At 42.9% G+C, this 20,686-nt stretch overlaps 1 protein-coding gene across 3 annotated transcripts in view; it reads right to left on the reverse strand.

Annotated features, from left to right (window-relative positions):
• ANO4 (anoctamin 4) overlaps window positions 1–20,686 on the reverse strand; it is a 242,626-nt gene that overhangs the window by 75,848 nt on the left and 146,092 nt on the right. For all 3 annotated transcript variants that reach the window (XM_014530042.1, XM_014530041.1, XM_005882339.2), the window contains 2 exons: window positions 18,719–18,763; window positions 9,063–9,194 (listed from right to left, as the gene is read on the reverse strand). In XM_014530042.1, the coding sequence (XP_014385528.1) occupies window positions 9,063–9,194; window positions 18,719–18,763 (177 nt within the window). The remainder of the gene's footprint in view (window positions 1–9,062; window positions 9,195–18,718; window positions 18,764–20,686) is intronic.

Genomic DNA, 20,686 nt, shown 5'->3' on the forward strand with positions numbered 1-20,686 from the left:
AGGGAGAAGAAGGGAATGTAAGCAAATTTCCGGTCAAGTGGTCTTTGTATGCTGCCCATCTATGCACATGACACATGAATTAAAATATGATGCATGAGCTAAAGATCTAAGGGTCAAGCATCATTCCTGATAGAATTTAATGGGTATTAAACTATGGATAGGGAAGGTGGTCTACTGAGACCAAAAATAAATCACCAAGTCAGGGATAAAGTCAACTTGAACATGGAGACCACAATTGACTGACTAGTTGACTCCATGTTTAGAATTTTCATCAGAATGTTCTGTGTTTAGGATGCAGAACAGGCTCTATCCTCCAGCAGTGGCCATAAAGCCAACTCTGCCACATAGTTAGATCTTAGTCATTCTCCAGGTGCCACTCGATGTCAACACGCAGTTCCCGTCCTCAGTGGCTCAGTCTAGAAGGGGGAGCAAGTCATGTGAGCAAATTTCATTGGAAGGAGTCTTTTATAATGTCCATTTCCTGTATGCACAGGACCCACATTACAATATATTGTGACAACCAAGCTTTGCAAGGTGTTATATGGGAGTTATGCTGAGTTATGTGTGGTATATATCTTCATTATAGACTTTGAAAAGCTGGAAACCAAACTGCATGTATAAATATATGATCTCTTACCTGAACTATGGCAGTTGCCCCTAACTGGTCCCTGATTCTACCCTTGCTCTATACAATCTGTTCTTAACACAGCAGTCAGAATAGTACTTTTCAAAAGTTCAGTGAGTTTTATATATATCCCACAGATGAGTGAAATCATATGGGTCTTAGCTTTTTCTGTCTGATGTATTTCACTTAGCATGATATTCTCAAGAACCATCCATGAAAGCAACAAATGAACAAAGAAGAAAAACAACAAACAAAATAATAGTATGGTGTTTATCAGACAGAAGAGGGGTTAGGGGGCCAGTCAAGGGTAAAGGGGGTCAAATATAGGGTGACAGAAGATTTGACTTTGTGTGGTGGGCACACAATGTAATAATATACAGATGATGTATCATAGGACCATACACTTGAAAACTATATAATCTTATTAATCAATGTCACCCCAGTACATTTAATAAAACAAAAGTAAAAAAAAACTTCAGCTAGACCCATATCACACCCCTGTAAAAGCCAAAGTCTTTACAATGGCCCATAGGACTGGACATAATTGGCCTGCCCCCTATTTCCCATCTTGTCTCCTTGTCTTTTCTGCTCCAGTCACAAGGGTCTTACTCTCTCTCCAAACATACCCCACGGTGCTTGCAGATTAGTGCCTTGCTCTGGCTGTTCCCCTTCCTGGGGCTCTCTCCCTCCCTCTCTTACCTCTTTCTAGCCTTTCTCCACTCCCACCTCCTGTTTGAGGCCTAACTTGAAGAACAGAAACAGTTTTTAAAGAATGCAGTCGGTACCCTCACCTTAGCACCAAAATTCTCCATTCCCCTCCCCCTACTCCTCTTGTCTCTTTTTCCATATCATTCATCACCTTCTAACATGCTTTCCAATTGGCTTTAAAAAAAATGTTTCCCTCAGCACTACTGACATTCGGAGCTGGACAGTTCTTTGTTGGGGAAAGAGTGGTTAGTAGCATCTTTGTCCTCCACCCTCTGGACACCAGTAGCATGCTTCAGCCCACGCTGGGACAAACAAAAACATTTCCAGGCATTGCCCAATCATCCCCTGATTGAGAACCATTGATTCATAACTCACTGCCAGTTACTCCAGCTAAAATGTCAGCTCCGGGAGGGCAGGCATCCTTGCCTTGTTGTTTACTGTGGATTCCCAGGCACCCAGAACAACATGGGCATGGAACATATGAATGAATGAATGCCCATTTAAACATATGCATTCACAGCAAACACAAATTTCAGATTCCTCTATTAGGAAGTGGCCCGTATTTAATTTTATCTCACTTTTACAGATTTCCATAACAATAAAATAATGGTAATAATAGAAACAAAAAAAATACAGAAAGGAATATTTTTGTGTCTGTATCTAACACAAACATTCTTCTGAAAGGCAATTCAGAGTTAATCTATTTCTTGCAAGAATACTCTGCATAGCTATTATAAAAAGCGACATGCCTCGTTCCCACACTTCCTTTTCTCTACCAGCAGAAAACCTTTATTATGAGTACTGACTGTAGAAAGTAATTGTTGCAAGGGCATTACTGCTATTGCCATTTTAAGAATGAATGGCAGTGGGTGATATAGGCCGACATTCACAGGCAAGGAGGTGAAGAGGAATAAATTAATTTTTAAATGGACTTGTCTGTCATAGTCATCAGATTTGACTAAAATCTATTTTGTCTCAGACAGTGGGTGGTCCTGCCAAAAAGGTGTCACATGATAAAAGACAGCAGAGCAGCAGTTATCAAGGGGGACAGGGGTGCAATTTTTTTTGTCCCCTCCCACCAGGGGACACTGGGCAATGTCTGGAGATTTTTTATTTTTACAACTAAGTGGGGAGGGAACTGCTAGTAACATATAATAGACAGAGGCCAGGGATGCTACTAACCATCCTACAATGATGTGATGGTTCCCACACAGAGTTATTCAGCCCAAAATGTCAATAGCACCAAGGTTGAAAAATCCTCAGTGAGAGCATAACGCTTAAGAGTATAGGATCGTGCCCAGCCGGTGTGGCTAAGTGGTTGAGCGTTGACCCAGGAACCAAGAGGTCACTGTTTTGATTCCCAGTCAGGGTGCATTCAGGAGGCAGCCGATCAATGATGCTCTTCTCTCATCACTGTTTCTATCACTCTATCCCTCTCCCTTCCTTTCTCTGTAAAAATCAATAAAAAATATATATTTTTATTTAAAAGAGTACAGGATTGTAAGGCTCCCTGTCTGAATTTGAATTCCTTCTCCATCACCGAGACAGATTGCCTAGTCATTCAGCAACACTGATTCCCTTTTCCTCCTGGGCACACAGGTAGACTAGTTATCCTAACATCTCTCAAGTTAGGAGTAACTACATGAGTGAGGCCATGAAATGTGGGGGAAAGTGCGGTACACCACTTCTAAGCCTGGCCCATAAAAACATCCCACAAGATCACTTAGACCTCTTCTCCCCTATCTGTCAACCAGATGTAAGGGATCTAGGGAAGGCAGAGTTGCCAGATAGAAGTAGCCTGGTACCTTGAACAACTGCATGGAGCAGAGATATTGCACCTCTTTTCCTGCAGTGACCCACATTAGACAATGATGTGAACCACAATGAACTTCTAAAGTGTGAAAACACTGATATCTGGGGGTTGTTCAGGCAGGCTGACTACCCTAGCTGTGCGATCTACTGAAGGTTCCTTAACCTCTTTGTGCTTCAGTCTCATCTGTAAAATGGTGATGATAATACCTCCTCTCTCATATGGTTGTTGTGAAGATTAAAGTACTTAAAATAATGTCTGGAACCTAGTAAGAGTTTGCCCATTTTATATGATATCCTATATTGACTTGTAGAGAGATGTACATGAAGGTTTGCTTTCATTGCTTCTGAAACACGGATATATGTTCAAATAGAATAAGCTATTTGTTTTTAAGTTAATTCTCAAATTTAATTTTTTGGTGCAATGTAGTTCAAAGCATAAAGGTTTATGATCATCTTATTCCATGATATCATTTTACTTTTATCCTTACTTCGTCCATTTAGCAGACAAGCATTGAGCATCTATTGTATGATAGGCATTACATTAGCTACTGAAGTTATAATTATGAGCAAAAACAGACATGGATATGCCTCCATGGAGTTTAAAGTTTAGTTGGATAGTTGGGCATTCATCAGAGAATACCCAAATAATTATAAAATTTCAAATGTGAAAAATGTAATGTAAGAAACATGCAGCTAAACGGCATTAAGCAAGGAGACATTGTCTTTGGAAAGATGAGAGAGGGCTTCCCTGGGAAGAGTCTTTGGAGTTGAATTTTTAAGAATGAATAAAAGTAACGGGGGAGAATGAGACAAAAATTCCAGCATGTGCAAATGCCCTAATGCAGAGAGTGTCCAAAGAACAGAGAGAGAGAGAGAGAGAGAGAGAGAGAGAGAGAGAGAGAGAGAGAGAGAAAGAAAGATTGATTATATCTGTCTTCTGTCTGGATCATAAGAAATGAGAGGTAGACAGTGGAGAAGGGAGATCAAGCTGGAAGGAGTTAGCAGTTAGCAGAAAGGAATCGCTGAGAAGGCCGGCAAGCCTTCCAAGACCTTATAGGTCATCTCAATAGTTTTGCTATTTATTCTAAGGTTTTTAAACCAGGTGAAGCGACATGAATAAAGGTGCATTTTGAAAACATCACTCTGTATGCACTTGCGAGAATGGATTGGAGGTGGGGAAGGATAGAGCCAGTGAGACCTGTTCCATTGTTTCTAGGTTTTACAAGTGAGAAAATGGTGGTAAAGATAGAGAGAAGCTACTAGATGAAAGACATGCTTCGCTTCGGGTATAAAATCATCATCCCTGGGAGATAAATAAGATGTGGGAAGCGGAGGTGAGGAATGTATTAGACTAGCTTCCAGACTCGGTTTCAGCACCTGGACAAATATTAGTGCTATTTACTGGATAGAGGACAAAGAATGTGGACTGCATTTGAGGAGAAAATGTCTTGAATTTGGTTTGAGGTGAGTGTGCAGTGAGCTAACTTCACATCACCTTTATTCTTTACTCATATGATTCTCCCATTTCCATTTTTATCTATTCATTTATTTTCTCATTTCACTATCATTGTTAAGCACCAGTGCTGGGATTCAAAGGTGATGATACAGACACAGTCTTTCAAGGAACTTACAGTCTAGGAGAAAGCAATTAAACTTGATGGTACTATTAATGAAGAGCTATGGCGGGGGGAAATATTACCAAGACATAGAAGAGTACACTGCAGCCAGAGCTGGGGGTAGAACACTTGGATGGATTTCTGAAGGAAATGTCTCTGATCAACTCTGAGAGAAGGGAGTCTAGGAGAAAAGGCTAGTCCAGGCAGAGGGAAGGGCATGTACAGACAGGAGACAAAAGGACTCAGACTCATGAGCTAAGGAGATCAAAGCAGTTCAGTGCACCCAAAGCACACAACTGGGGGATGAAAGCAGGAGCTAGTGAGCTAACAGGAGTCTGGGTTTTATTCTGAGAGCAAAGTATTTTCAAGGCTCTTTCCCACTTTGATCACTCTTTATTAAACTTTCAATTCTCTTTTGTCTCTTTTTCTACTACATTCATGTATAGACACTCACACCGATTATTCTCTTTTATTCCTAGACAAATACAATATCAAACATTCCACAGAACCAAGAAGTCTCACGGGATCTTGAATTGCATTTGGAAAACCAGCAGATCATTTTATAACCCTCAAAGCTCATTAACCACCTACTTCGGATTACTTTAAAGCCGTCAACATCACTCTCAAAGTATCCTTAGGCACATGTTTTTCTGACCGCACCAAACAATTGTTTCCAATTTGACAGCCAGTGTTCTTGGAATCTTACATACGCACATTCATGAAAGGGATGTTGTGCCCTGGCCAGTGTGGCTCAGTTGTTTGGAGTATCGTCCTATGCACCGCCAGGGCATGTACAGTGTATGGGAGGCAACCACTCGATGTTTCTCTCTCACATCTCTGCACCGCCAGGGCGTGTACAGAGTATGGGAGGCAGCCACTCGATGTTTCCCTCTCACATCTCTCTCTCTCTCTCTCTCTCTCTCTCTCTCTCTCTCTCTCAAATCAATAGAAACATATCCTCAAGTGAGGATAAAAGAAAAGCGATGTTGTCTGTATGGCATGACAATTTTCAAACAGAAAGAAATCTCCACTGCCCGTAACATTCAAGACCTTGTTGAATTTTTCATCTCCCAACTGCCTACGTTATCCTCTTGGTCCCACTAAGGTCTGGTTCTTAGGTTTGCTTCGTTCCAGCTGTCCCTCTGCTTTTTCCTTAGTTCTTCTGCCTGGAAAGTTTATCTTCTACGGATCACTCTATTTTTTCAAACAGTAACACCAAGTGTTCTCACACCCTATTCCCATTCACAGAAGACTATTGTAGTTCTTCAAACACTCCATTCTGCTGCACACCTTTGTTTTTTTATACATACATGATTCTCTCTTTTTGAGATGTGTTTCCCCCCCTTAAATTCCTGGACAAGTGTTACCTTTCAAGACCCATCACCAACATTTTTTTCTTGTGACCAACCCTCATCTCTTACTAACCTCCCAACAAATCTTAAGACTGGAACACCCTGTCTTTTAAGTCACACCATTATACTGTTTATAATTATTTAAAACTAGAGGCCTGATGCACAAAATCTGTGCAAGAGTAGGCCTTCCTTCCCCCGGCTGCCAGCACTGGCTTCCCTCTGGCACCCGGGACCCAGGATTCCCTCGCAGCCCCTGCTTTGTCCAGAAGGTCATCTGGTCTAATTAGCATATACACTTTTATTATTATAGATGGTCTTCTGTCTTTACTATGCTGGGGTCAAGACTATGTACTATTTATATCCTCTGTACCCAAACAGTGCCTGACAAGAAGTAATCAGCAAACTATTGACTATTGAATGAATCCATTTTTCAGTGAATGAATACTCAAACATGTCAAAAAAAATGCTTCTCATATATGTGAGAGAGATGGCTGAATACCGCTATCCCACAGGCTATCATCTTCATTTATCACATTTTTTTTTAATGAACTGTGTGAGAGAGAGAAATATCAATGATGAGAGAGAATCTCAGGCTATCATCTTCATTTATCACATTTTTTTTAATGAACTGTGAGAGAGAGAGAAACATCAATGATGAGAGAGAATCACTAGTCAGCTGCCTTGTGCATGCCCCCTACTGGGGATTGAGCCTGCAACCCAGGCATGTACCCTGACCAGAAATCCAGCTGTGACCTCCTGATTCATATCTCAATGCTCAACCACGGAGACACACCTTCTGGGCCATTTAGCACATATTTTAAAACATTTATAAAGACCTGATTCCTGGTTCTAATACCTGGAGGTCCTGATGGGAGCCCAGGTGCTTCTGACTTTGAGAACCCTGCTGAGAAACGTTGTTCTAAAGCAAGAACAAAGTGGCTCAGTGGTTGAGTGTTGACCTATGAACCAGGAGGTCACAGTTTGATTCCCAGACAGGGCACATGCCCGGGTTGCAGGTTCAGTCTCCAGTGTAGGAGGCAGCCGATCAATGATTCTCTCTCATCATTAATGTTTCTATCCCTCTTGGAAATCAATAAAAATATTTAAAAAGATAAAGAAAGAACATCAGAAAACAGAATCAGCATAAAGATGAATAGTGGGAAACTTTCCTCTTCATTTACCTATATGTCTTTGAAGTAATAATAAAACCCTAGGTGCACACCATGTATTTCATCTATCTATCCACCTATCCATCCATCCAGTTCCTCTTCCATTTACCTTTATACCTTTTAAGCAAAGCATAACCCCAGTGCACAGACCATATACTTCATTAATTTCTCCATCCATCTATTCAACTATCCATCCATCCCATTCTTCCATTTACCTATATGTCTTTGAAGTAAAACAAATCTCCTAGTACACACCATATAATTCATTGAGCCCTCCATTCATCTACCCACCTACCCATCCATTCATCCATCCATCTACCCTGCACTGCGCTAGGCACTCTCTCAGGCAGGGCTGAAGCAAAGGAAAAATCTGAATGTGAATCAGACTCTACTCCAGAAGAATTTAAAACCAAATGATCACTTGTGTAAGAAGCTTCAAGATGAACAATATAGGCACAACGTGGGTTTAAAGCAAGAGCAGGAACATGCCAGCTTTCATCTGTCTTTTTCTCTAAGAAAACACCCATAGGTCCTGAACTCTGAGTTAACAGAAAGTCCCTCTCAGTTCTTATTTCCCACGGGAAGATTGAACTGGAATTTTGAGGCCAGGCTGTGAGTTTCATGTCTTCTTCAATGTTCACATATGTGGTTGGGTTGGCATCAGTCTGACCTGTTTGGATCTAGAGTTCGGTTATTTCAGAGGCTTCCTGAGTTGCTTCCTTTGCATTATGCATTATATATTTTGATGCAGAAGAGCTATTTTTGATTGTTCTTTTCTCCTTTGTGCTCTAGAAGCCCACAGACTCTCATTGATTTTCTGTTGCTAAAGCGTGCCCCCACCTCGCACTCCCTGTAACTTGACAAATGCCATTTGGTTTGTTTTTTTCTCAAAGTCAGCAACCTATTTTTTTAAAAATCTGTCATCCCTTCCCTCCTCGCAGGTAAGTCATTTTTACAGAGGCTGTCTCTATGGCTGGGGAAGGGAGAGCCAGGAATTCCTAAAGTCTGGCTGAGAGAGAGGTTGGGCTGACCTGATTTATCTCTGCCCCTCCCCCCTTTAAAAGGCTGTTTTTGCCTAGTTGTTTACCGTCTTTGGCTTGCTCTTCTCTCCTATCGCCAACCCTGCCATCTGGCCATGATTTCTTGTCACCTCAGAAGCTTCAGTCAAAGCTTCAGGACTTTTGCAAGTCCTCAAAGGCTCAATTACTTAGCCAACTTCTCCTCCCACCACCTGTGTGTCAAAAGTGACAATTTATTGTTCAGAGACTGTCTGATAGATGAGCCAGGAAGCCAGCTGCAAGGCAATGTGGCTTTTCCTGGGGCAACTCAGTTGCTGAAGAAAGGGGAACTGAGAAGTAAACTAAGATTGAAAACAATCAAACCAACAACCCCTTTTTCAACAGGGAAAAATGTAGACCAGCTTCCTTGTCCACCAGCTGGCTGCAGATGAGCCTGCAGGGGGCTCTGCACTGGGGATTGGCAGAGCCACAAGGTGGAAGGAGCCTGGGTCTCTGCATCACCATACAGAAGGTCCTTCACCCAACACACATACGAACGTGTGTTCAATTGTGTTAAGCTGCTGAGATATGGGGATTGCTTATTGGAGCACCTTGCTTACCCTGACTAAAATAAAAGGGATATGAACACTCACGGGACTCTCAGGGGAGAAAGGCATCATGCTGTTCCTTGCACGTGCCCAGGAATGCAAGGCATGCAGGAGGAGGCTCTCCCGCAATGGCCCATCCTTTGAAAGTCAAGGGCTTTCCCAGGAAACACTCACTGATGGATCCTTTGCTGGCTGAAAGGGGCAGTGTAGCAGTCATTCTCCTCCAGGTCTGGCAGTGTATCCTTGTCCAGCCTCATTGGCTTCCTAGGTAACCACCTCCGAAACCTGCTTATTTGCTTATCGATCCTGTGGTACATGAAAGGCAAGACCAAAGGGTACAGAATGTCAGCGTTACACAGAGCCACAACTGTGACACCGCACACTCCAGGCACTCTCACTCAGGGAACCCACTCCCCCATTTCACAGATGGAAAGAAAGGAGCCACAATGCCTGTGCTCTTTCTATGTCACCAAGGGGCCTCAATGCTACTGTCTACGAGATCACTGCCATGCGTGACGCCAATCAATGACCAAGGAGTCCCAACCAGACTAGAAGGCTTTGGAAAGGAAGGTGATAGTCCCTTAAGCAAAGCAGCAGGGACCTTAACTTCTTATATTCTGCAGGTTCTATAAACTCATTCTGTGCTTGGCCAATTTCTTCCTCTTCCCTTGGTTAGGGAAGAGCTCCAGCTGTAGGTGACTTTGGGCAGGAGTGCTGACAGCACATCCCAGTGGTTGGACTATGCAGAGAGCCTGGTGTCATGATTTGCCTCCTGTCTCTCACACCATCTCCAAACCCTCTCAGCAGACAGTAGGCTCTTTAGTTTTCACTTTTTTCTTTTTAAATTGACCCCATGGTTCTCACACTGCTGGGGCATCTCAACACACATGTGTCATTTTGGGCATGGCACACACGATGTCAAGACAAGGAGAACAAAAGTGTCCTAAAGGTGGTTTTCAAGCACTGGTTTTTCCCCTGGCTGCCTCCCATCCCCTCTGACTTCTGCTGGTGAGAACATCTGGCTTCCAAGTGACCAGATGTTCACTCACAGCAACCACTGGCAGGAGCAGAAACCACAGCAAACTTTAAAATGTTGGTGCTATGTTGGGGAGCATAGGAGACTTGGTTGGAAAGTTTGTAAGGAGGACATTTTGAGAAAACGGAAGTGTGCTGAAGGTGGCCCACCCTGTTTATTGGAATTCTGACTTCGGGGATTGCCAAAGGCGGCACCCCTAATTATTCCTTGACCTTTTCACAGATCATCGGGTGTTTACTGGAATCCTTATGCTTAATCTTTAGGTGTCCTTGCTTAAAGGACACTGCACACGTGTGCCCTCCTAAGACTACTTATCCTACTGATTGTATTGTATCTAAAAGACAAATTCTACTCAAACTGCTGTTACAATAAAAGCCTAATGAGGCAGGCAATCAAGGCTGTCTGGTTCCTTTAGCCAGGCAGTCCCTTAGCCCTCTCTTTCACAGCAAACTGTGTGAGAGTAATCATTCATCCATCGCTCAGGGTCTGCTGGTCAGCCCCGGCAGTGCTACCTCAGGCATCCATACCATGGGGTAACTTTCCCCCCAAGAGCACATGTCAAATAGCATCTCTGTGAGGTAGACCCAACAGGTATGATATTAATTTTATATGTTATCAGAGAGATCCAGGGTGGAGAGACATGATTATTCAATCCAAAATACTCAACCAATGAACAAAGCAGGACCAGAATCCATATTGTGGATTCCTGATTCTAGGGATCACTTCATCAAAGTAGCTGATAATAGAAATCTTCACTTTAAGGGCTACAAGAAGGGACAGATCCCCCTGGAGAGGAAAATATCTGAATGCCTTCTAAGTCTATTCACCAAAAACACATGGAATCTGGGCATGTTTTACTTTTTCCCAATTTTTAAAAATATTTACATGGCAATCTATCGTTTGCATGAAACTTCCAGCTGAATAAATTATTTTTATAGTATTACCAATCCACTCCAAAATGAAAAATAATATCAAATGTCTTTTTTAACCACCTCTCTTATTCTCAGCCTTGTTCCAGCCTCACCTGACCATCATTCTGCTTGGTGGTGGCTGTCCTTTTGCAGAACCCCTGAAGGTTCACACTGGAAAGAACCTCTCAGCTTCTCTAGGCCCCTCCTCTCCACAGAGGACCTGTCCCCACCACATACGCACACATAAGTAAAGATTCTACCCAGAGCCATGTAATCAGAAAAGAACAGTAGATTAGAAAGGCCTAAACCCCCCAAAAGGGAAGAAGTTCCAATCTCCTCCATCCTTCATCGTCCTGGACCCCAACCCCTCACTATCTCTTAACAGATATTTAAAATATAGGGATATAATGAGCTCCAGAAAATCAGTGTAACAGTGACTGAGACCATGGGGCTGGTGTGCCTAGTTTCAAGTCCTGGCTCTGTAAATATTAGCAGTGTGACCTTGGACAAGTTATTTAAGTTTGCTGTGCCTCAATTTTCTTATCTGTAAAATGGGCATGATAATGAGTCTCAATTCACAGGACTGTGATGATAAAGTCTCTTGAACAGTGTCTGGTGCACAATAAGCACTGGCTATGATTACTATCATCTTTTTCTTTTCAAAATTAAGAATTGGAGCAGCCAGCGTGCCTCTTTACATTGCTGTCTTTTTTCTTTTCAATTCAAAGTTAATTGTGCTTCACCAGCATCTATCACTTGTCCAAGTTCAATGATTTAGTCCTTAAATGGAATTATAAATTAGACTTCATAGGCTAAGCTGGTAGCTTTCCCCATGGCCCTGGGGTTCATTTCATCTGATTGCCTTAAAACTCATTAAAGAAAGAGGACATTATATGGTGATGGATAGTAACTAGACTTATAGTGCTGATCGCTTTGTAATGTTTACAAATGTCAAATGATAATGTGGTGCACCTGAAACTAATATCCTATATAATAAAAGGCTAATATGCAAATCAACCAAATGGCAGAACAACCGGTCCCTATGATGCACACTGACCACCAGGGGGCAGATGCTCAATGCAGGAGCTGCCCCCTGGTGGTCAGTGCGCTCCCACAGCGGGAGTGCCACTCAGCCAGAAGCCCTGAGCCGGGCTCACAGCTGGCGAGCGCAGCAGCAGTGGCCAGAGCCTCTCAAGTCTCTGTGGCAGCACTAAGGATGTCCTGTGGGGAGCGAGCCTAAGCCGTCAGTCGGACATCCCCCGAGGGCTCTTGGACTGCGAGAGGGCGCCGGCCGGGCTGAGATAACCACCACCCCCCTCCCGAGTGCACAAATTTCATGCACTGGGCCTCTAGTGTTATATACAAACTTTCCCTCAATTTTAAAATAGAGGACACTGGCTCAGAAGTTTTTTATAATAGAGTCTTTACCTCCCACACATCTCCAGTCTGCAGCGCTGATCAGATTACACTGTGCAAAATTCACATGCTCACAGAATCTGGGCTCTGCATGTGATGACTATGAATTTAATCCAACTGGGTACAGTACTCAGCATGGATAAAAACAAATAAAGCTGTGAAAAATTGGGCATAAATGCTCTATGGGAATAAAATGGCAGCTTTCACCAACCAGCTTGTAGCATCACAATTTAGATGAAATGCGAAGATGGTGAGGAGAAAGTAAAATAGGGCAATAAAAATGATTAATTAGTTGAAAAAGGAGGAAGAGCACAAGGAAGTGAAAGGGAAGGGAGTGAAGTTGTTTGGCATGGTGGAGAGTCCATAATGGGCATGTCTAAATCCTGGCTCTGCTGTTAATCTGCTGTGTGACCTTCCATAAATCACTCACCTTTCTGAGCCTTATTTGTCAAGGGTTTTTGAGCGGGATCATCATTATCCTCAGTATCACCATCATGACCTTCAGGGCTGTTAGGTTTATAAAAGATGGTGTGCAAGGAATGCTTTGGGGAAGCTGCCAGGGAGATGGCCGTGTTCTTAAAAACTACTTGAGAAAAAGTGACGGGAAGCAGAGGAAATGGGCTTTTGAAACACTTATCTTGGAAGAAAGATGGTGGACAGATACCTTAAGGGTAAAGCCCCTGAGACACTAACTGGGGGTTGGGGTGTGGACTGGCCTCTGCTGGGCAGCCTAAGCAGAAGCAGGAGGGCCAAGTGTGGACTGTCCAGGCTCCATCACATATACTGGGGTCCATGCTGTATGCTCCTCACAACAGAAACAACGTGGTCAGCAGTTTGTATTCTTTTCTGGTTGGCAGACTGGACCCCCATAAATGCGTGCACCCCAATACCCTGAACCTATGCATATGTTATGTGATGTGGCAAAGGGGACTTTGCAGATGGAAGTAAGGTTACAGACCTCCAAATAGGGCGAGCATCTGGATTATTCAGGTGGACCCAATTTAACCCCACGAAGCCTTTAAAGGCAAAGAACTTTCTCTGGCTGGAGACAGGGGAGATGAGGCAGGAGGGAAGGTCAAAGAGATTCAAAGAGTGAAAATAACCCAACCAGCCATTGCTGGCTTTGCGGATGAAGAGGGCCAGGAGGGCAGGCAGCTAGAAGCTGAGGATGACCTTTATCCAGGAGCCATAAAGAGACAGATCCTGCAACTGCATGGAACTGAACTGTGCCAGCAACTGAACGAGTCTGGAAACGAATTCTCCCCATGGCCCTTCCCTTCCAACACCTTGATTTCAGCTGTGGGAGACCCCAAGCAGAGAAACCAGTTAAGCGCCCATCTCCTGGGATTCTGACTCGTAGCACTGTGAGATAATAAAGTTGTGTTGTTTTATGCAGCCAAGTTTTCAGGTATGTGTTACAACAGCAATAGGAAACTAACACACCTCCTACAATAAATAGTCTTGGCGTGACCTTCCCCTTGAGGTCTGGCCATGTGCTAGGTTCCCAGTGCTGGGGCTGATGTCCCACATGCTGCCCCCACCTGCCCGTCTGGTGGCTCTGGGAACAAGGGTCTGTCTCTCTGGGACTGGAGGACAACTAGCTGTTCTTCTGCAAACACACTCCTGTCCCCGAACTGCACCACCGAGACATCATTGAGGGCCCCTTCTGCCATGCAAAGAAGAAATGCAAAGGGCAAAAGCTACTGGGTTAGAATGTGTGAGACTCAGTGAGGTCATTGACTCTGCCACTGTACGTCAGTGTGCCCGGGGCAAGCCTCTTCTCCTCACGGAGCCTCAGTATCCTCATCTCTAAATGATGAGCCTTCAGATGCTCTTGAGATACATACTGGTTGTGACATGGGCAATAATATCTTGGTTGCATCATTCTAAACAACCTTCAGTTAATAAAGAGCTTTCCTTTTCACAATGCATAATGGATAACCTTCCATCTAGAATGGAAGACGTTGGCATCCGCCAGAAGCAGGTTCACATCCTGGTTGTAGAGCTGGCCAGTCATGAGTGCCACGCTGGACAGGTAACCAAACCTCCTGGAGCTAATACACCCACCGCATGAGGCAGTGGTGAGGACAACACAAGATAATGGGTACCAGGTGTTTGCACAATGCCTGGGATGTACAAAATGCTCATTTAAGTGGTCGTATTTAGGATGAAGAAAATGCTGACAATGAACTTCTATATAGAGCATTCTCAATGGAAATTCTGGAGCTAGGATCCTCACTTGTATATTGAGGTCTGTGCTTCTATCTTACACTTAATACACTTCCCTAAACAGGCAATCCTGAAATTCACTTAGGTAAAATTCAAGAACCCAACCAATCAGGAAGCAGCCCCATTTGCCTCTTCAATATAGGGCTCAAGGGAAAAGAAAGAAGATGTTGGCTTAATGACTGAGCATTGATGTGGTTGGATACATGTCACTTTGTTCTATTCCTGACACTTACTAAGCAAAAGCCCTCTTACAGACCACACAGGCAATAAAGAGAAGATGGATCATCCACTTGGGCATTTCTGGCCTTAACTTGTCAAGTTAATATCTGAACTAAAAGGCAGGAACTTCGATAGAAAGTTGTGGTAAGTTCAGAGTTTCCCCCCAAATGCTGATTCATGGCAGGCAAAGTTCCGGATAGCTGGAAAGAGCTGGTAGCACAGGCCAAGCACATGGGCACGGACCTGACCCCTGTCATACTCTGCCTCCCCAGGGTGAGCCTTGGAAACTGCCTTGGGAAGGTTCTGCTGAAACCTCTTTAAACTGGGTTCCCTCAGATCTAAAGGGGAAAATATCCTTCTAACCTTAGGAGCGGTGATGATTAAAGAAAAGGCCACATGCAAAGGACTTCACTGTCCCCATGCTAACCTGTCAATAGGTCTTTATAAATTACCTACTGTGTGCATAGCCCCAACCAGGATGCTGTGGGTTTACCCTGAAGAAGTAGAAGAAAAGGGCCTTTCCCTTGAGCCATTAACCATGTAGGAGGGACTTTGTACTAATGACAACTTAATTAGGCTGAATTAAACACAACAGACTACTTCAGGGACACCTGCTTTCCCCACACCAGAATATTATAATAATAGCATCACGTTTCAAACATTTAGATTACATTTTCAGGATGATATGCTTAGAGGGAACATACAGATCTCTCTCCCCCCGCCCCTCTCTCTCCTTTATTTTCCTCCTTCCCCCTTTCTTCCCTTCTCCTTCCTTCCTTCCTTCCTTCCTTCCTTCTTCTTTTCTCTTTTTTCTTTTCTTTTCTTTTCTCTCTTTTTTTTTAATGAAGACTCCACACACAGCCCTACATTACAGCTACTAAGGCCTCCCCGGACTGCTACCAGTTAGACATCAGCCAGCTTAGATTTCTTTTTCCTCTTCTTAGAGCCAAGTCCCCCTGCCCCCTTTCTTCCCTTCTCCTTCCTCCCTCCCTCCCTCCCTCCCTCCTTCTTTTCTCTTTTTTCTTTTCTTTTCTTTTCTCTCTTTTTTTTTAATGAAGACTCCACACACAGCCCTACATTACAGCTACTAAGGCCTCCCCGGACTGCTACCAGTTAGACATCAGCCAGCTTAGATTTCTTTTTCCTCTTCTTAGAGCCAAGTCCCCTGTATTTACAGATTCTCCTTGGATAGAAGTTAGGGAGCTTTGTAAGTTGATAAGATTCTTTTTAGGTCACAAGGCTACTAATTGGGACACAACCTAAATACCTTATAGAGAGTCCAAAGGTTTTGGAACATTTACACACATTAATTTTTTAAAGCGGGGATGGAAATATACAAGCCATTTTGTTGATGTGCCTGCATACTCATCTGATAAGATTACAACTGTGCTGAATGTCTAATGCAGCAGGATCCAGCATTCATTCTGCCCACCTCTCCTCTCCTCTCCTCTCCTCTCTTCTTTTCTCTCTCTTTTTTTAATGAAGACTCCACACACAGCCCTACATTACAGCTACTGAGGCCTCCCTGGACTGCTACCAGTTAGACATCAGCCAGCTTGGATTTCTTTTTCCTCTTCTTAGAGCCAAGTCCCCTATATTTACAAATTCTCCTTGGATAGAAGTTAGGGAGCTTTGGAAGTTGATATGATTCTTTTTAGGTCACAAGGCTACTAACTGGGACGCAACCTAAATACCTTATAAGAGAGTCCAAAGGTTTTGGAACATTTACACACATTAATTTTTTAAAGCGGGGATGGAAATATACAAGCCATTTTGTTGATGTGCCTGCATACTCATCTGATAAGATTACAACTGTGCTGAATGTCTAATGCAGCAGGATCCAGCATTCATTCTGCCCACAGCTGCACAGGACAACCCTGGGCGGGATGTGTGTGGGGAAGTGGAGGCAAAAGGAAGGAGTAGTAATGAGACTTAGCTACAAGCCACCCACAAGAGTCAGATGTGTGTCTTTGTAATCATATCTTTTACAGACTACATTTGTACTATTTGGTGAAGGCAAAAAAAAAAGACAAGTAAAAGGGTCAAAAGAAAGATGATTAATTCCCTTTCTTTATTGGGTAGGTAACTTATAATGCTTGTTAAGTCTGCCCAAAGATAAGTCACAGCAACATTTAATAGACCAAGTACATGGATGAAAAGAGCATTTATTCCAAAAATATGTGTCTTAACTACATGAGTATGCTTTATGAGAGTCAGGTGACCTTTTAAAATAAAGATATTTGTGAAAAGGTACTTTATTTCTCTGTCTGCTCAGAAACTCTATCCTATTAATAAAAGCCTATGTGGTCATCACACTGTAATGAGCAATCACCATGAGGCTGTGTGTGCGGTGGGCGCGTGTGGGTGGGTGGGGGCTTGATGCTGTGTGCGTGGCACAGTGGTGGGGTCCATGGTGAGGCCGGGGGTCCCTCGGCTCTGCGAGGTGCGGAGGCGGGACCCCTGGCTCCGGCTTACCTCTTTGGGGCAATCAATTGAGGAGCCCCGGATGGGTGGGCGGGGCCTACCTCTTTGGGGCAATGGATCGCGGGGGCTTCCGCACTGTGAGAGGGCACAGGCCAGGCTGGGGGGCCCAACCCCACGAGTGCACAAATTTTGTGCACCAGGCCTCTAGTAATAATATAATTTTCTCTTACCCTTAAAGGAGATAGGTTTATTTCAGGGATCATTTCATGAACTAATGAGATATAATATCATTTATATGGATGAAACTAAAAGCTAAATTACATGTCTGCATTTGGTATGCCACAAGAACTCGAGACCAGAACCACACATTGTACACATTGTACATGTGCCTTTCAGTTTGCAACATCAAACCTGGCTACGAAGAGACAGGACTGGTCATCATCTAAATCAGCCTGTTCTTGGATAAGAGGAAGAGTTCAAGTACACACAACATTTTTTGACAAACTACATTTTGAAATTTACACCAGATACTGGGCTTCACGAACACCACCACAGTGATACCCAAAACGCAATTATATGTGGAAAGCAATGAAATTTGTCCTAAGAGGCCATCCTGAATCACAACGTTATACCACCATAGTCAGATGATCTTTTTCCCAGAATATTCTGGTGCCTTCTCATGCCTACTACATTTGTCTATGGCTATAATTTATTCAATTGAAGTAGCACCAGCTTTTCCAGGCCAGAGATTAGTGGTTAGGAAGCTGTTCTTCCAATTCTAGAAATAGGGCTTTACCAAGCTCTTATTCACTCAAAACTTCCCCTCTATACACCTGGAGAATATATGATTGGACGCATCTTCTCTGCTTCTACCCTCTTGGCTCCAGGTTCATCCCCTCTTTTTCCTTTCCTTGGCCACAAAACTCATCAAGGTGGTGGTGAACCCCCAATGCTTCTAATCCCTCAGAACCTGGCCCATTCCCCACCAGTGGTAACTGGGTTTCCATGACCCTCCACTGGGTGGTCATCGGTCTAAATATGTCATCCTAGATCGGCAACGTCAGCATCACTATAGAGCCTCACCTCAGAAACCCTGGGAGTGGGCTCAGCCATCTGAATACAAAAAAATCCCTGCAGATAATCCTGACACATGCTAAAATTTGAGAACCACCACTCCATGGAGACCGCTAGCATGGCAGTTACCATAGTAACCAAAAAACCGATTCTCAGCTCTTACCCTTCATCAGTAGCTGAAGAACAGCCCTTCTTACTGGAACTCATTTCTGGTGCTTTTGGCACTGCCTTCCCTTTGTTCTCCTCCTACATCTCAAATTGTTCCTTTTCATCTTCTTCCCATTTCTTCCTGGCTCCTTCCTGCAGATTTCCAAGGAGTGGCCAATGGCCCTCTTCTCTTCTCTCTCTACATCTTGCCCTGGGAAATTCCATCCAAGCCTTTGACCCCCAAATAGCTATTTTTGGAGTGCACGGCAATCAGTTTTCCCATGTGACCAAGGCCCCTCTAGTATTCCTTGTCACTGTTGGAGCACACAAGGCAACAGACCAGACAAACACTTCCATGACAGCATGCTACTGACCTGCTCATGAACTTGTACCGGCGGGGCAGGTAATAGATTTTTCTCCTGGAAGAACAGCAAAAATGAAGCCAGTCGAGAAGAAAACCCATCGTCAGTTACAGTTTGAACTAGCAAGGAAGGAAAGGAGATTGAAGACAGAAGCCTGTAAGAGGTGAAGAAGAAAAAACTAAAAAGAGATTAACAGTGAGGAATGTAGTGAGAACATAGGGCATGCGTTTTTTGAGTCATGAAATCTTAGGGAACATTTTCCATAGATATTTCTTTCTCTCCTCATGACCATGACTTTTCATGGTTGCCACTGGTCTACCAAACCTGTACAGGGTGGTGATTTGGAGCAACTGGTATTTGCATGAATTCAGCTGCCATCACCTTTTTTCTCAGGGACGCAGAGATGGACAGCCAGCCTGTTGGCAATGTCCATAACTTAATGGGGCACCATTATAGTAACTAATATTTACATAGCACTTTGAGTTTATAAGACCCTTCTGTCATTTGATATAAGCAGGGGTAAAATAAAAATGTAGGCATCTTACAACCATTATGAGAAGAACACTAACTAGCCATCATCAACATCCAGCTGGAAATAGCCACATAAGGACTTACTGACTAACCAGTGGTCCTGGTTATAGGTGAATTAAAGATGTAAACTAAGGAATCCGGGAAAATATTTTTTTAAATGGAACTTAATAAGGGCATGTCATACTTCTGTATTTCTGCACTGTTTACATTTTAAAATGAAAATTTTGGGTGTAGCTGGAATGAAGAGCACATGTTGGCTATTTTATTAAAATGCAATCTCTTTTTCCTGATGGTGGCTTCAACCAATGGACTAGTTATGAATCCAAGGTAGTTTATATGTATTCTGAACTGTTACTGAGCTATCTCACTTTTGAAAAAATGGAAAGCTTATATCTCTAAAATCATTTTTTTTATCTGTGAAAACTTAAAAAACATATCCATGTTGTTAACAGGCAAAACTATAGAGACAATATAAAGGTAAGTGGTTGCCTGGGTTTTGGGTTGGGGTGGGGAGTGGAGGGAAGGGATGACAGGTGGAGGAGCCTAAGGCAGTGAAATTATTCTATGAGATATCCTATTGGTGGATGCAGGATGTATGCATTTGTCAAAACCCAAAGAACTGTGCAACAGAAAGAGTGAACCCTAAATTAATTCTATGGGCTTTAGTTAATAATGATGTATTAATACTGGTCCATCAATTATAAGAAATATACCACACTAATGTAATAAATTAATAAGGAGACTGAGTGGGGTGAGAAGGGGTGAGCATATGGGAATATTCTGTACTATCTACTCAATTTTCTGTAACCTAAAAATGCTCTCAAATAGCCTATTAAAAAACACCATATTCATGGACATAAAGGTACTTAATAAGCAGGTTTTATTAGCAATTTCCCACCAGAAACCTATTCCTCAATTTCCTTTCAAACACTATAGGAATAACAATTCAAGGAGACTAAACCTGGCATTCAGAATTGAAGTCTACAGAAAATAATAAATACAGATAAGATTAGTTAGGGCATTTTATATTCAAGCAAACTGATGTTTGTACATTTTGTTGAAATGATATGTCAGGATAGGTCCTCTTTTGGAAATGCATATATATCCTTAGGCTAGAGTTGTTATGAAATGTCTCACAAGATGACAGCAAAAATTCTAAACCCCTCAAGTGAAGCTGTGCTAAGTTAAAACTGCCTTAATATTAATGAGGCCGATTAGTGTCCACACATGAATAGCATTTTCTCCTAAAATTGTTGTCCTAAAGGAATTCCTACATTTAAAAAGAAAATTGTTATTCATTATTTATGTTTTTCATTTTATTGCTTGGATCACATTCTCTTACTGTTACAGCAGAAACGTATTAATGGCCCAGCCAGTGCGGCTCCGTGGTTGAGCGTCAACTAATGAACCAGGAGATCACTGGTAGATTCCTGGTGAGGTCACATGCGG

This window comes from Myotis brandtii, unplaced genomic scaffold (genome assembly GCF_000412655.1).
Source record: "Myotis brandtii unplaced genomic scaffold, ASM41265v1 scaffold708, whole genome shotgun sequence".
NCBI lineage: Eukaryota > Metazoa > Chordata > Mammalia > Chiroptera > Vespertilionidae > Myotis > Myotis brandtii.